The sequence below is a fragment of the Corvus hawaiiensis genome, chromosome 17, assembly GCF_020740725.1.
Source record: "Corvus hawaiiensis isolate bCorHaw1 chromosome 17, bCorHaw1.pri.cur, whole genome shotgun sequence".
In the NCBI taxonomy this organism is placed as follows: Eukaryota; Metazoa; Chordata; class Aves; order Passeriformes; family Corvidae; genus Corvus; species Corvus hawaiiensis.
The window spans coordinates 8166146-8182623 of NC_063229.1; the positions used below are offsets into that span (position 1 = coordinate 8166146).

At 46.3% G+C, this 16478-nt stretch overlaps 2 protein-coding genes across 3 annotated transcripts; one reads left to right on the top strand and one right to left on the bottom strand.

The window, feature by feature from the left end:
- The first annotated feature begins 1791 nt into the window (after positions 1–1791).
- EPB42 (erythrocyte membrane protein band 4.2) lies at positions 1792–9753 on the top strand. The gene is made up of 13 exons (XM_048321986.1): positions 1792–1934; positions 2545–2730; positions 3413–3643; positions 4181–4299; positions 4999–5121; positions 5488–5662; positions 6025–6163; positions 6551–6654; positions 6967–7209; positions 8044–8364; positions 8812–8972; positions 9213–9346; positions 9490–9753. Exons 1-13 carry the CDS (start codon positions 1925–1927, stop codon positions 9638–9640), a joined length of 2097 nt encoding a protein of 698 aa, XP_048177943.1. The 5' UTR covers positions 1792–1924; the 3' UTR covers positions 9641–9753.
- A 476-nt stretch (positions 9754–10229) lies between these two features.
- On the bottom strand, positions 10230–16285 carry CCNDBP1 (cyclin D1 binding protein 1). Of its 2 annotated transcripts, XR_007207251.1 has the most exons (12): positions 16179–16285; positions 16028–16087; positions 15283–15362; positions 14592–14673; positions 14032–14128; positions 13710–13783; positions 13343–13419; positions 12459–12712; positions 12008–12068; positions 11697–11809; positions 10989–11035; positions 10576–10620 (listed from the first exon to the last, which is right to left on the bottom strand). XR_007207251.1 is itself a non-coding variant. In XM_048321987.1 (11 exons), exons 1-11 carry the CDS (start codon positions 16243–16245, stop codon positions 10512–10514), a joined length of 1008 nt encoding a protein of 335 aa, XP_048177944.1. In that variant the 5' UTR covers positions 16246–16283; the 3' UTR covers positions 10230–10511. The 2 variants fall into 2 exon arrangements, 1 of the variants encoding a protein (XP_048177944.1); XM_048321987.1 differs by lacking the exon at positions 11697–11809 and having other exon boundaries at positions 10230–10620; positions 16179–16283.
- Positions 16286–16478: the final 193 nt, after the last annotated feature.

Sequence of the window (16478 nt, forward strand, 5' to 3'; positions counted from 1 at the left end):
CCTTAAGATTTCTAGGAGCATGTCAGGGATGCAGTGGATATAGAAGTGACAAAACCAACTAAGTTTAACTAAAGCAAGTGCTGGATTCTGCACCTGGAACAGGGCAGCCCTGGCTGTAGGCACAGCCTGGGGACAGGGGGCCCATTCTCACCAGATGGAATGCCAGTACCAGCACTTGAGTATTACATGCAGAAGTCTCTTTTGTGTGTTAACCTTCTCCATGGGCTTTTTTAGCCCATTTCAGTGTCATGAAAGACACAAAAGGACAATAAGTAGGTCTCTGCTCACAGTTGAAGTGCATCCTATGCAGGAAATCTTACTTGCAGTTGCCAATTTGACCAAGAGATGGTACTGTGTGTATACAGAGTCATTACAAGGCAGCGCTGATGGGATAAATAGCTCCTTGTATCTAAACCACTCTGATTTAGAGGTTCAAAACTCACACATATACTGCAAAGGTGCATTTAAGAACACTGATCATGCAAGGAAAGTCAGAAGTTTGAGCACAATCAGTTTACAATCTGCATAGGTTGAAAGAGCACAAATCAGCAGTCACAAACTGTGTTTGGCTTGTTATGTAAGAAACAAGTTCAAGACATATACAAAAATAACATATAATTAACACCGAAAAATGTATGCTGACAGTAAGCACAGAATTTTTTGGAAGATTTCCTCGATGTTCTTATTCTTAGTGTCCCCAATTTCTGCAAATCTGGTGACCTCCAGGCTTCCTAATAAAAGTCAGAGCACTCAAAGCTCACGAAAGGCAGGACTGTGCCCTTGCCACAAAGAAGGGAAGGATATCCTGGGGTGCCTTAGGTAAAGAACTGCCAGCAGGTCAAGGGAGGTGATTCCTGCCTTTATGCAGCACTGGTGAGGCCACACTGCTGTGCCCAGAGCTGGGCTCAGTACTACAAGAGATGAGCAGCAGCTCTTGGTGACCCTGCTTGAGCAGGAGCTTGGACAAGATGACCTCTGAGGTACCTTCCAACCTCAACGACTCTGAAATTATTCTGTGAAAGTGAATTTATGCAATTAAGGCTATGCTGTAAAAACCTGAAACTTGAGAGAGTTTGTATTTAGCTTAAATGATGCATAAAAGCAAACAATTGTGAAGTTTAATATGGAAATACTAAGAAAAACACCGAACTCACAGGACTATAATTATGTGATCAACTTCTCAAATTATTCTTGAGTTTGTGGGAGATCATAGGTTTCTGCAAAACTATTGATGACTCACTCCACAGTGAAAGCTGTTCATTTCTGATATCTTATTTCCTGACTTTTGACCAATTATCATCAATCCAGTGACGCTCTTTTTATATTACAGCAACCTTAAGAATGTATTTAGTCCAAGTCTCCAGCACAACATTTTTAAATAATCTGCACTAGGCTACACAAATCTAGCTGTTTCTTTTAACACATTTTCTTATTTTGAAGTGGTTTCACTTTTCTGAATTAGGCACAAGAGCAATGGATGTACTATTTTTTTTAACTCCTTGAAGGGTTTAGGATCTAAGTAGCTTGGGGTCAATGTTGGAGAGCAGCTCTCCAACACTTACATTTGAAGTGCATTCTGTGCATTGTTTAGAGCCATATTAAGATTTACATTTCCTGCTCTGGGGTCCCCAGTGCACAGCTTCTTGAAGGAATTGTCACTGGCTGTCTCTAAATGCTTCGCATCCTGCTGTGTAATTTCACCTCGTCTTGTAGCGTGTCTTCAGTGTGGCCTGAGAGATAAAAGGGTCCTCAACATCTGCACACCAGATAAGCTGGAGAGGTGGCAACACCATGTCCCACCCTGTACAAAGAAATCAAGCAAACAACTTTGCAAGAGTACAGTTTTTAGGACAGCTGGAGGAAGGAGCCACTGCCCAGCAGAGCAAGCAGAAGCTGAAGACTTTCATGGTACCCAGAACCAGCCATGGGCCAAGGTAAGCAAAAATCACTTTTGTTAGTTCCGAGCATTTGCCAGCTGTGTGCCAGGAAGAAACATCTGTTCTTGCTCCAAGACAGTGCTCATGAGGCCTGTGAAGAGCTGAGCTTACAGGGCAGGAGTCAAGTGCTCTAAAGGTTTAAGGAGCTCAGTTTGCACAGCAGACTGCACAAAAAGGCACAGCAATCCAAAGCTGGTGTGGATGTCTGAGAGGAGTGTGAGAAGTAGCGAGAAGCAGCTAAGGCAGACAGGTGAGATTTGGAAGCAAAGGTAAGTGAATCCTCAGCATAGGGAATGGGGGGGGGCAGGAGGAATTAAGCCAGACTACACAACTGAAACAGAGAGATGACCAAGTGTTTGAGCCCCTGGAGCAGGGCACCAGTGCACCAGATGATGTCGGGGGTAAGCAAAGGGAGCTCAACACCAGCAGAACAAAGCTCAGAGTGAGGGCCCCTACCATTATTGGATAGAAAGGCTCAAAGACAAGGGGAGAATGTCTGAGTGGAGAAACACTTGATCAGCTGTTTCTGTGTCCCAAAATGTGGCTCAGAGCCCGACTGCAGGCAGCTCATAGCCCCAAACTCATTCTGTATCTTCTCACACTACAGGTCTGAGCAAGAAAAAATGTGATTTCATGATCCCAGAGAACAACAAAAACCACCACACAGAAGAAATCAGCACTGAAAGGCTCATAGTGAGGCGGGGACAGCCATTCACCATCACTGTGAGCTTCTCAGCTCCAGTACACAACTATCTGCAGCAGATGAAGAGGACCTTCCTCATCGTACAGACAGGTAATGCCATTACCAAACCTACCAGAGCTCTGCACCTCCCCCCACCTGAAGAACAGAGCTGGGGGCAAAAGCCATCTCCAGAGCTGGGCAGGGGTGCCCAAATTTAGATGTGAGGCCAGTGGACTGTTTATCTAAGGCAAAGTAAAGTCTCGTGCTGCTGCAGGGTCACAACCAGATAGATCCCTTCCAGAAGAGACACTGCAGCACAATAACCAGTACAGGTTCACTATTCCATGATTTGCAAGTACTCACAGGATCTCTCCTGGGTTAGGAATGTTCAAACTTAGCTGGCCTGCTACAGATTTTTCTGTTACAAAGTGTTTTCTAGTGAGACCCCTGAGAAGGGCAGCATCTTTCAGCCCCAGCTTATTTTACCATATTGTGAGCACTTGGCTGTGACTTTTGTTGCAGGACACTAAATTCCAGAAACAGCAGGTCTGCACCATTCTAGCCATTCCTGCTTTCTACAAATCTGAGGAAAGCACATCTCACTTTCAAACATGGAAGCCTGAGTGCAATACTGACCTTAGGAAGGTTTAGTAGGCATTAAGCTGCTAAAGGGTCAAGACCCTCTCACAAGGACAGCTATGGCTCCAGAGATAGACGAGATCCCTGCAGTCTGCACATGTGAGAAATAAACACAATGTTTGGAATAAACACAACCAAATTTCTTTGGCTGCAGGATCACATCGTTACAAAGCAGATGAAATCCAGACTGAATTTCCCATCTCCAGCCTGGGAGACCAGAAGCAGTGGAGTGCAGCAGTGGAGGAACAGGACCCGAATTTCTGGACCCTGTGTGTGAACACACCTGCCAATGCCCCCATTGGCCAGTACACTCTGCTTTTACGTGCCTCCAAATCCTCCCATTTCCTGGGCAACTTCACCCTTCTCTTTAATCCCTGGTGCCGAGGTAGGTGGTCAGAAAAAGAAAAGGAGGCTGGGATCAGTCATTTCACAAAAAAAACTTCGGAGCTCTGGCACTGCCTCCATGGAGGGAGGCTGGGGCTGACTCACCCAGAGCTCCCTGCCACTCCTGCCCTGCTCCTCACAGCACCTCAGGAGAGGTAGGGGCTCATAAAGCTCAAAGTTTCCTGCCTCAGCACTTCTGTCCCTTCCCTGGAGTACTCCACTGCCAGAGCCCTGTCCTTCTGCTAAGGGAAAAATGTTTGACGAAGTGTTTCCTATAACAGAGGTTTTTAGTATTAGAGAAGTTACCAGCCAGGAGAGTAGAAGAGCCAGCTAGTGCAAGAGCCTGGATCTGGAGGACCTTTTTTGAAAAAGGAAACAGAGATGACAATGAAATTCTTCTTTCTTATCTGTGGTATTTTTCAGGGCAGAATGCCAGGGACTGCCAAAATGCAGTGGAATCTGCTAATGTAAGAGAGATGCAAGTGCATCTGAGACCAGGAATGCTTTCTTCCTGATGCTTTTTTTTCCACTATTCTAGATGATGAGGTGTTCTTGGCTAATGAGGCACAGCGGCAGGAGTACATTTTAAACCAAGATGGCATCATCTACCAGGGGACTGAAAATACAGTCCTAGCCCAACCCTGGGACTTCAGTCAGGTAAGCAAGAGGTCCAATATGTCTGTGCTCTCTTCAGCCACCAGCAGAGGAAGGGTGCATTTATCTTGTGTGTACAGGATGCTCTGATGAAAGAGTTTTGTCCATCTCCATGTTCTCTGCACCCACTACCTTTGTCTAAGACTGTGCAGGAGAACAGGGACCTGTGTTTGAAGTCCCATAACCCATTACATGTAATTTTAGCTTCCTTCTCAGGCTGTCCTCTATAAAGAAATTCATTGATCTGTATCTGAGCTTTGTGTGCCTTCCTTTCATCAACAGGTATAAAAGCATTTAGCAGAGCTCAATAGTACTGTCTCTATATAACAGGTAAAGTGAGAACAAATAGATATTTCTGTTTGTCCAAGGCCATCTGACACAGCCAATGATTAGAATGGGATTCTATTCAACTTTAGTGCCAGCAGATCATAAAAGTACCTCTGTGCCAACCTAGAGAGTGCTCCAGAAAAGCATCAGTTTCCCTCAGTCAGGGGACACAGTATCATGCTGATGCATTTCCCAGCTTCAATAAAGCTGGAGGTCTGTCCTCAGCTCCCCTTCCTAATCTCTCCTTCACAGCCCACTTACCTAAAACTACCAGCAGAAAGGGAGAAAAAATCTGCACAGTCACAAACCTTTGTAGGGACTCAAGAGAACAGAAGTTCATGGAGAATTTCCTGAAATTACATGTTCTTGTTTCAGTTTGAGGAGGATATGGTTGACATCTGCTTCATACTGCTGGCTCTAGGGGAACACTTTCAAAGAAAAAAGGATCCTGCCCAGCGCAAGAACCCCGTCCATGTCTGCCGAGCAGTTGCTGCCATGGTAAGGAAGGCAGAGAGCAGCCCTGACCCAAGCAGGGGGCACCTTCTCAACCCCAGGTCAGGCCAAACCACTGACCAAAGAGGAAGCCTGTTCCAAACAACACCTCCTGCCCATCTCCAGCCTGTCCTGACACTCCCTCAGCAGAGTAGTGCTGCAGGAGGTTCTTAGCAGTGAAAGTGCACTTACTGAATAAATCCCAGAGGAGACTGCTGCACCTGTTCTGCTCAGCCATGACCTTCATGCTTTGCACAAAAAAAGTCCTCTTGGTTTCCTCTGCTTTGGGAGTAGCTGTCACAAACAGGATCAGGTGGACCTACCAAAGAGAGGGAATTCCTGAATACATCTTTCTCATCTCCTTCTCTGCAGCTGAACTGCAATGAGTTTAGATGCCTGACAGAATGTGAGCCTGGGCAACACTCTAATGGGATACCCCCTTCCACATGGCTGGGAAGCAGCCCCATCCTCCGGCAGTGGATTGCATCAAAATTCCAGCCTGTCTGCTATGGGCGGTGCTGGGTGTTTGCTGCAGTCCTGTGTTCAGGTACAGTGCTGTTTCAAAGACTTTTGTGTTGAGCAAAAGAGGACCTCTAGCATATGCCCAAATGCCTGGATTAACACAGATCCCAGTAACATAACCTTTAATGTTTAGGTGAGAGGCAAATCCTTAGTTTCCTCATCAACACTCAGCATCACTGCCTTTGAGATAGGAGTATCAGTACCTCCATTCACTGAACGCATCTATGAGATCCTATTTCCTGAGGGAGCAACGCCTCTTGCAAAGTCCAAACAGCAGGCCTGGTGCCATTCCTAACAGGCCTAGCATCAGAAGAGGCTCTACATCTATCAGCCAAGGCACCCTTAAGGAGGATGCACAACTGATTCACAGCTCTTTCTTCTGCACAGTTCTGAGGTGCTTGGGAATTCCTACCAGGGTGGTCACTGGCTTTACGTGGGCTCACAACACCAAGAGCAGCCTGAGTGTGGATGAGTATTATGATGAAGATGGGACACTGCTTACACAGGACAATACTGCTCATGTCTGGTAAGAAGAACACATGGCAGGGCCCAAGCAAGAATTTGAGACAATACTTGGATGTGGGAAGTGAAACACGGGGGACAGGAAAGAGGTAAAACAGCTAAAGTGAGGTGATAGGAGACAGCTCAGCTGAAATCCTGTCCACAAGGCCTGTTCTTGATAAACTGCTGCAACCCAAACTCAAGAGTGCCCTCTTTCTAGGGCCTACAAAGGAAGAATGACAGCCCAGCCCAGCTGGAGAAACTCCACTTGTTTCTCCATACAGACCTCTGCTCTTCTCAATGTGCACTGACCTCTTTCAAAGGAGCATTAACTGGCTGTAGTTTGGCAAAAGCTTTACTGTACCTCAGGGCTCAGTCCCTTGGTATAAGCTCATGCTGTTGTCTCTTGCAGGACCTTCCATGTTTGGAATGAATGCTGGATGGCTCGGACAGACTTGCTACCAGAGTACAGTGGGTGGCAGGCACTGGATGCCACCTGCCAGGAAAAAAGCAAAGGTAAGGTATCAGAGATGGGCTTGAGCAAGAGCAGGGAGAAGTGAAGCAGGGGGCGAGTAAAGTAGTTCAATACTCCTCCTTTTCCCATCTTCCAATGGACAGGAAAGGACAGCAACTCACTCACCCTGTTGACTTTTGGCACAAAATCTTTATTTATCTGTTTGGTTTGTGCAGCTTGTATAGCTCTAAGAGCTCTATCACTGCTTCCTAATGTCCTCCTAAACTAGATACTTCACCAGTATGGGTCTAAACTAGGGACTGGTTTAGTAGGGAAAGCACCTGAATCTTAACTGAGCCACATTTTCTCTTCAGGTCCATCCTTCTGTGGGCCAGCCCCTGTTCATGCCATCAAGGAAGGGGACACACAAGTTGATTATGATGTCTGCTACTTCTTTGCTGCCATCAATGCCAAGTGTCAGGTCTGGATACACAAAGCAGATGACACCCTCAAGCCAGCTTTTGGCGGCACAAAATACACCGGTAACAACATCAGCACCAAGAGTGTGGGCAGTGAACGCTGTGAGGACATCACACAGAACTACAAGTACCCTGAAGGTATGGGGCAGGCACGGGGCTGAGCACATTCCTTGCCACTGTTACAAGTGAGGAGTAAAAGACTAGAGCAGAGCCAAACCACAGCACCGGGGTCATCCACTTGTCACTGCTTCCCCTTCTTCAGTGGCACAAGAACACATAATTCTCCTGCCTAAAAAGCCAAAGCAGAGGTCATCACCCAAACTTCATTCTGCTTAATGGCATTAAGGTCTCCTGAAGGCCAGGTGTTTCTCCACCAGGCACTTTCATGTCTGGAAAACCTTTTCTGATTTCTGTTCTCTCTGCACTGTCCATCTGCCTCCCATTACCTCTGTAATATAGATAGATATATTTCAGACTCCAGCTTTCTGAAAACGACCATTGTGCTCTCAGATACTGCTTAAATCTCTCCCTCGACAAGTAGCTCCCCTTTTCAGAATCTGAGTGTTGTTTCCCTGGCCCAACCCTACCACCCCATCTTAACCTGTGGCTTGTTGGCTCCATGGCTGCAGGAGATAACTGCAACTTCTCTGCACACAGGAACATGGAATTGTGCCTTAGCTACAGCAACAAAAAGCAGCTGCCTCCTCTACTCTGAGAGATGTTAGCACCAAGGTGTTTTAAAAACTATGACAACTATTCCCACGTAGAATCTGTCAGGTACATCCAATGCATACCCTGTCAGCTGAAGCTGTCAAACTGATCCAGCCAGAAGCACAAATGGATATCTCTCTATGCTCTTAGAAACAGTTATCTCCAGTACTACCAAGAGAAATCAACGCCATTCTCCTGCTGCTTCTCACTAGTAAACAGGAGAGAATACTAAAGTATGTGCTTCGTTTATTTTTGTGACAGGTTCTCTCCAGGAAAAAAAAGTACTTGACAAAGCTTACAGAAATATGAAGGAACTTGACACAACCACCAGCAGCATCACCACACAGTTTATCTCCATTCCTACTGCTCTTGAAGAGCCAGTTAACCTTTTCATCCACCTCCAGTCAAGTAGTTCTTTGCAACTGGGACAAGACATTACACTTTCCATTGAAGTGTTTAACCACAGTGGTGGTGAAAAGGCTACTCACCTGGTAGTTGGGATCCAGGCTCTGCATTATAATGGTGTGCCCATTGCCCAGCTTTGGAAGGAAGAGTTTCATTTTAACCTCCAAAGTAATTCAGGTAAGGACTCTGCTGGGTGCATGGCTAGAAAAGTCCTCTAGTGCTCTCATTTCAGAAAAAGGCTCTTAGCCATTGGTTTACAAAAGGTTGGCTGAATAGTTGGTTCTAGGTGATTTCCCAGAGAGATTGTGGAGTCTCCCTAATTGGAGATATTCCAGAACCAACTGGTCACAATCCTGTGCCATGTGCCCTGGGATGACCCTACTTGGGCAGGGAGGTTGGACCAGATGGTCCACTATTCTCCATTCCAACCTCACCCATTCTGTGAAATGAAACACTTTGGCAACATCACCTTAGAGATTTTCAATCTGCAAATCCACTTGGGGTCGCTTAAGCATTTAAATACCGCAGCTTTTAGCACAATTTTGGGCACTGAACACTCCTAGGTGTCATGCAGGAAAAGACCAGACTGCACTCATCATCTGTTATTTCACCACTCTATTCCAGTCAACAACCTGCAGGTCTCTGTGCCTTACACATGGTTTGGAAAAGAGCTGGGAGAGAACCATCTGCTCAGGCTGACTGCTGTGCTGAGAGATGAGGATTCCTTCTACATGTACCTGGCACAGGAAGACATCAGCATTTGTGATTCCCCTCTCACCATTGAGGTAAGATTGGGCTGTCATTCTGCCACTGCAGTAGGGAGAAAACAGCTTTCATAGACATAAGCAGCAAAACAATTCTGCTGGGTTCAGGGGCTCTCTGAGAAACCAGAGCAGAAGAAATTAAGCTGGACTTTGCCTCTTCGGGCAAATGGTAGCTCAGGCACCGAAAAATTATACATCTCCTTTTAATCATAGAAGAATATCTTTTCTTCTCAGTTTCAGCTCATTTCCTTCTTTCAACAGTTCCCAGAAAACATGGTACAGTATGAGCCAAGCACAGCAAAGATCAGCCTCCAGAACCCCCTCATGGAACCCCTGGAGCAGTGTGTGATAGCGGTCACAGGGCAGGGGCTCATTTACAGACAAAGGAATTACAAGTAAGTGCAAACTGACTGATCCAAGAACTGTTTTTTTCTTTCTTTTTGGCACCACATTCCTGTCTAGCAAATGCATATCCTAGACCCAGGAAACTAAAAGCAAAAGAGGTGTGATTCCTGTATAATCCCTTCTTTCCTTTCAGGTTGGGCTCTGTGCAAGCTAAAAGCACTCAAGAGCTGCAGATCCCATTCACCCCCACCCGAGCAGGGCCCAGAAGACTCACTGCATGTCTTACCTGCCTCCAGCTCCAGAACCTGAAGAGCTACAGAACTACCAACATTGCTGCTGCCTGAAGCCCAACTCAGAACAGGTCCTGCAGTTCTGCTTACAAAAGAGTGGTCATGATCTGTGCCCTGATCTTAGACAAGCATAGATGTTAACAGTTTAATAAAAGTTATATTTAAAACCATGTCTGATTTTGATTATTTGCACAAACTCAACTCTCTCCCATCTGCCACTATGTCCACTCTCCAGTTTTAGAAGTTGAACCTCACTGTGACAAAGATGGACTGAATGCTCCAGCAGATGTTGCATTTCTCACCACATTTGTGCTGAGCCCACCAGCGCTTAGTCTTTTGCCCTACCTGTGACAAAGTAAAGGATATCCTGGAACTTTAAAGTGATGACAGATGTAGCATGTCTCTAGGGATATACTCTTCTCCCCCTACTGATCCTTGACTTGGTAAGGCAGTAAACAATATTTTCTGCTGCTTTCTGAGGACATAAAAAAGAGAAAGCTTGTTCACTGCTCTCTAAGGTTAGACAGGAAATAGCAGCAGCGCAGCACATTTTATAATTATTCATTGGTCTGCTTGCAAAAGAAGCAAGACCCTTTCATTCTGTATATTCTTTGCCTTCTGAAGACAGATAAAGCAACTAATGTAAATCTAGCAATATTTTATTTTTCTTGGAACCCCACAGTAGTTGTAATGTCTGAAGAACAGGGCACATTAAGATGCAGCACTGCATCATCCCAAGAATCCAAGCAAAATGACACCTTCTGCAATGGCAAAAGGGCAGCTTCCTGGAGAAGTTTTTCCAAGCAGCAGTAAAGCTCTCTCCTACATTGTTCTCATCATTCTCCAAGCAGCTGAAGAACAGCAAAGTTCACTGGAAATGCAGATGCCATAGCCAGTGGCAGCAACACGCGTAGGCACAGAAGAGCTAAAGTTGACCCTGTGTGAAGTTCTTGACTTTGTTCATGTTGTGATCTACTGCACCAGTAAGAAACTGCACCCAGCCTTCCTCTGATGGTGGACATACATGGCTTGTCCTGCAAAAGTGAGGAAATTCATTAGGGAAGCCTCCTGGGTGTGTTATACCTATGCATCCACACAACACGTGGGGATTGTGAAGTGCTGAATAAACACAGCACTAAAAGACAGCTGCCCCAGCCCCAGAGGGCTTTGAGCAAGGAAAAACCCACACCCCATGTCTGTAGTCCCAAACCCAAAATAAGGGAACCACTATCACCCCTAGCATCCTTTTCTTACTCCCATCCCTTTGTGGGTAGATAGCATCATCATTGTTTCAAATGCCAGCATCTACTGTCTAGAAATAGGTCATCTCTGCCATGAGGCAGAAAGGTATCAACCTTCATAGCAGGGAACACACACTTAGAGAACTGTAGCTCATACTCACTTTGCAATCTCTAAGACTTTCTTTAATACTGAGGTCAACTTAGCAGCCTAGAAAGAAACAAAAGGGAAATAAGGTGAGCCAAGTTTGAGGAAAAGTAGGGTCTGAACAGTACTGGAAAAGAAAGGAATATAGGAATGCCCAAGAGACATGAATGAATAAAACTGCCACGGATCCTGATGCAGAATGGAGTTATCCATCACTGCCATGCTGGAAGTGTCTCCCAATCTACTGCTGGCTGTGACAAGTTAAAAAAAAAACAGCTGTTTTTAAAGTATACATCAGAATGCTTTTTTTAAAAAAAAGGTAAGCCTATTAGAAATTGGAAACTGATATTAGAGTACAAAGTTACAAGTGACTGGCTTTAAAGCAATTTGATATTAAGTAATTCTTTTTTATTCCAAAAACATCAAGCCACTGGCCAAAGGCATGAAACCAGGATTAAGAATAAAAAAATTCAGATATGAGGAGATTTGTACTTAATTTATGATGCAAGAGATGTCTCAAAATTCAGCCAGGTTGCCAGAGCATTGCCCAGTCAAGTTTTGAGTGTTGCCAAAGATGTAGACTCCACTGCTTCTCTGAGCAGCTTGTTTCAGTGGTTAAATAAACTCTTACAGTGAGTGTTTAATTTCATAGATAACTTTATTTGAGCAAGTCTGCATTACCCATGGAAAAAAGTACATCTGCAGTACACAGGCAGCCACAGACCTTGCTTTCCTGAGGTTCTGTCACTGGAAATCTCTATGATTATAGTTCAGAGCTAAAGCCTCATGTTGCCAAGCTCTTCCCTGAAGAGGTACAGATGAAGAATGTGTTTCCACCTGAAGGAAGTTAAGTGTGCAAGAACAAAGGGCACTCTTCATCCCAAAGAAATTATAACTGAGGCAGTCACTAACACCCACCTCTCCATGACAGTCCCATAACCCCTCCAATCTGATTTCTTCCCGTTCCTTACAGCCAGGCCACTGTCCCACATGCAGACAGTCAGATACTGAGCTATCAGTACTGCAGATACTCACATTAAGTCGCACAGCCAAGGGGTTCACAGGGGGGTACATGCTCAGTGCCAGCTCATCAACACTAGTCAGAAAAGAGAGGAGTAATGGAAGAAATGTTCACAACTCACAGATCCTGGTTGAAGCCTGCACCCACCCTGAATGCAAGTCAGGAGCAACAGTGAGATATCAGTTGTACCTATGGGATGCTTCCTACTTCTCAGTCACCTGTGTGTCTCTCTCACTGCGGAGTGAGACATGGTCACAGCTCCACCCCAAACTGCAGTGTATGTTCCTCTCCTGACCTACACAACTCTCAAGAGTTTATGCTATAATAGTCTTCCTACCATGCCTGTGTCCACCACCCACTCACAGCTCCAGTATCATAAAGGTTGTTCCTACTCCTCACTCAAGACCTCAAGAGAGACCTGGACTGCTCTAGTGGGAAAAGCAGCATGGGGAGAGCCCTGCTTACCTTGGACTGATCTCATTAGCAATGTCTGCCAGGTCATCCAGCTGAGCAATCTGCTCTGGCGATTCAGCTTTGCCATGGGCCTTCACTGCAGCCAAGACCTTCTTCAGGCAAGCTTTAGAAGCCTTCATTAATCCCATGCAGGAGCTGAGCAGCTGCCGGTCAGCCTCTGACCAATATGTGTCTCTGTTGCCCCGAAAGCCCAGCTCTTCATCTTCCATGATGTCCCCATAGGGATCCTGCCCCTCCACCAGTGCCTGAGAACACAGAGGCACTGAAAACCCAGAGCTAACATCAATTCCAGCAATACCCAGGAGGAAAGGGAAAACATAATCTAGACATCCTATAAATAATTCATGGAGGAATCTCAGTTGGTTAATCCTAAAATGACTGGATTAAGAAAAACTAATCCACCACTTTAACAGTGCAAACAGCAAGAACCTGGTGAATACTGCCATTTTTACATGACCCTAAATTGCCTCCCCAGTGCAAGACATGGCTTTATGGAAATCTTACACAAAGTAAACCAGTCTTGACAATAAAAACTTGTTAAAATATATGCATAAAACAATAATCTAGGTCATGTCAGAACAAATTTATATTAAAGCCTGTATGTAAAATAATCCCTGTGTTCCATCACTGAACCACCATAGAGGGTAGGTGGGCACTGAACAGGCTCCCCAGAGAAGTGGTCACAACCCCAAACCTGCCAGAGTTCAAGGAGCATTTGGACAACACTCTCAGGCACATGGTGGGATTGTTGGGGTTGTCCTGTGCAGGGCCAGGAGCTGGACTCGATGATCCTTGCGTAGCCCTTCCAATTCAGAATATTCTGAGTCTATGAATCCACCACTGCAGATTCCTCTAAGGTTTAGGGGCTTCCTTACATGTTCCATCTCTTCCACAGCATCCTTAACCACACCTAGACATGCAGCCAGAGCCGACACAACTGCTGCCTGGTTATCTGCAAAAGCAAAAGGATGAAAACTGTGACACCCCACCGTTTCTGATCAGTTTGCAACAACCTTCACCTAGGTTTGCAGTCACTGTAGGATCAAACTTTTTGCAGAGCTCAGAGCTGCACTGTTGTCATGCAAAGAATCTGACCTAGTTACCAAGCTCATACATTTCAAAATCAGTCAAGTTTTTGAGTCATTTGGCCTTCATTGTACCAGCTGGAATGCCCTTGCAAAAGCTGTTGATATTCCAAGACAACATGTCCTAGTTCTGTTGCTCTGCATTTACAACACTCACCTCGTGGCAGCTTAGACACTTGCTCACAGGCCTCCCACACACCTCCAGTTGATATGAGCTGTTCCTGAGACAAGCTGAAACAAAATAAAACCCCCAAAGTTAGTCAATAACACCACCGTGCTAGACTTAATTTTCTGCACCAAAGACAATTCACACTAGGAAAAGCTCTGCTGCAAAGATATCACCAACCAGCTTGTCACTACTATGCCATGCGTGTGTAAAGCCCTTGCTGCTTCCTAACAAGGACACCTGTAACTTTTTCTTCCCTTCTTTCCCAAAAACTATCACAAAATCACAGAACCGTGTGATTGAAAATTACAACCTCTCCACTGGAGCATTGAGAATGGTGTCTGTGAGTTGGATCATCCCCTCCACTACTTCAGTGGTAGCATCTCGAACCATCTTCCGAAGAGTAGTACCTGGTTGAAATTGAGAAAGAGAAAGAAAGTTGTCACAAAGTCACACTGACAGAAAGCAACTGCTGAAAATGAACAGACAGACTGCTCTGCTTGTGTGGATACACCGTATAAAGGAAGTTACAAGTACTTTGAAGAAGGCAAAATGCTTCCCAGTTCCAAAAGAACTCTGGACAAGGATTTCAACACCTCATAAATTCCAATGCTCAATCAAACTACACAACTTCCTGCATTATCACTCTCCCACAGATGGAAACCTGCAGCAGCAGACAGATAAGTAGTTCACTCATAAACATGTTCAAAGTCTACAGAATAGTTGATAACATTCTAATGGGATAACATTCTAATTAAAATTCGCTGATACCAGACCTCTTATTAGGCTCTGAAATACTGGGTTTCTCTATACAGTAATGGTGAAAGAACCACCATCCTACACAGTGGTGACTACTTTGCTTCACTGTCTCACCTTGGCTCTTGGGGAGCCAGTAGTACACTGTGGCAACTGCAAGAATGGCATTTTGGACATCCTCACTCAGCTTCTGGCAATCCTGAAAATGGAGAGGCAAAAGGATCACCCATGAGTAGCACACAGCTGCACCACATTTAGAAAGCCTCACAAGCAATCACTGGCTTTCAGACTGCTTTGAGAAAAGGGAAGAATAACAACAACCAGCCTGCTTGAGAAACAAATATAGCATGAGAAGAAGGCCCAGTAAGCAAGCTGTATGCATTTTAACTTGCCTCATGATTTAGTAACAAAACACTCCCTGGTGGGGTGGTCATACATCAGACAGGAAAAAGTAACTTGGATCATTATTCTGAACTGGAGGTCTTTTTTTTTTTTTTTCTCCTCCAAACACCTGCATGATAAACTTCTCTCAATTAATGGCAAAAATGTAGCATATTCTTTGTTAGACCTAAGGTCTGTATTTGCCAATATTCTGTCTCTATCAGCAACCAGCTGTAGCTGTTAAAGAATATAAGAATACTTCTATTTAGTATGTCTCTCTATCTCACAGAAATTAGTTCTCTGGGCAGTTCTTGGATTATGTTAATACACTCTATAATATGCAGCCCATTTAGTCAAGTGAACCAAGAAATACCTGAAGTTTGTCACACACACTGCAATTTCATAGTCTGCCGAGGGTTTCTCTCACCTCTGAAGAAGGTAGTGGAGGCCTTGAGAATGCCAGACTCAGCTTTGTAGCTTCCTGTGATGTTACTTGGAATGTCTGACCTAAAAAAAAATCCAATGGGAGCAAAAGAAGAGAAAGTAACTTGGGTAAAAGACAACAGAACAGAGCAGCCAGATGAGCAACAGCTCTGATGCTACTACTTGTTTACCATTACATCCGAGCCATACAAACACATAACCAAATCCCACTACAAAGAAAAATTTCCTGGTGCATTTGTGCCATGCATATTGCTTGTGTCCTGCGTCTGCTTTTTCTCTATTTTTTTTTCACTTGGCTGGTAGCGATGACCAGAACCCCAGTCTGCATCCTGGTTCATGACCCCTTCACCAGGATATGCCAGGAGGCTTTAACACAGACCTTTATAAACCTTGTATCAACAGCTCAATATCGGCCGCTGCTTCGCCACACCTGGGAGTGTCTGGCTACCAGAGTTAGGGTGGTCAGGCACTGGAGTAGGTTGGCCTGGGAGATGGTGGAGTCACCAGCCCTGGGGATGTTTAGGAGGCTGGATCTGGCACCGATGCGGTTTCGGGGTTACAGAGGTAGCGCTGGGTTAACGGTTGGACTTGATGATCACAGTCCGACCTTGATGATTCCATCACTCCATGACGGAGGGCACGTCCCACAGCTGGAGACCCGCAGGGGATAGCAACCCTGCCCCGCAGGTACCCGGCCCCGGCCCCGCCCGGCCGCTCCCCGCCCGTACCTAGCGCGTCCCAGAAGCGCGGCAGCTCGAACGGCTCTCGGCCCTCGCCGGGCTCTCCCTCTGCAACGGCACAGACAGAGCTCAGCCCGCGCGGAGCCGGCCCAGCTCGGCCCCATCCCCTCCCGGCCCCGGCCCCGGCCCCGGCCCGCACCTCGCAGCCGCGCCAACACCGCCCGCAGCGCCCCGCGCACGTCCCGCAGCGGCTCCCGCGCCTCCATCGCTGCGGGGCGGCCCCGGAGCGGCCCGCGCGTCACGTCCGCTCCGAGAGCGGCTGGAACGGCCCCGCAGCCCCGCCCCTCCTCGCAGCCCCGCCCCTCCTCGCAGCCCCGCCCCTCCTCGCAGCCCCGCCCCTCCTCGCAGCCCCGCCCCGCCCCGCAGCCCCGCCCCGCCCACCCCCTCACAGCCCCGCCCGCCCCTCCTCACAGCCCCGCCCCGCCGCCCATCCCCTCAC

What these genes read in the sequence shown, in the direction of transcription:
- EPB42 (XM_048321986.1), top strand. An exon ending in GCCGAGCAGTTGCTGCCATG is followed by an intron (nt 5,122 to 5,487) that starts GTAAGGAAGGCA and finishes CCTTCTCTGCAG; the next exon opens with CTGAACTGCAATGAGTTTAG. An exon ending in GAACTACAAGTACCCTGAAG is followed by an intron (nt 7,210 to 8,043) that starts GTATGGGGCAGG and finishes TTTTTGTGACAG; the next exon opens with GTTCTCTCCAGGAAAAAAAA.
- CCNDBP1 (XM_048321987.1), bottom strand. Translation starts at nt 16,245, where the DNA reads ATGGAGGCGCGGGAGCCGCTGCGGGACGTGCGCGGGGCGCTGCGGGCG. An exon ending in GCGCTTCTGGGACGCGCTAG is followed by an intron (nt 15,363 to 16,027) that starts GTACGGGCGGGG and finishes ATTTTTTTTTAG; the next exon opens with GTCAGACATTCCAAGTAACA. An exon ending in CCTTGGCTGTGCGACTTAAT is followed by an intron (nt 11,036 to 12,007) that starts GTGAGTATCTGC and finishes GTTTCTTTCTAG; the next exon opens with GCTGCTAAGTTGACCTCAGT.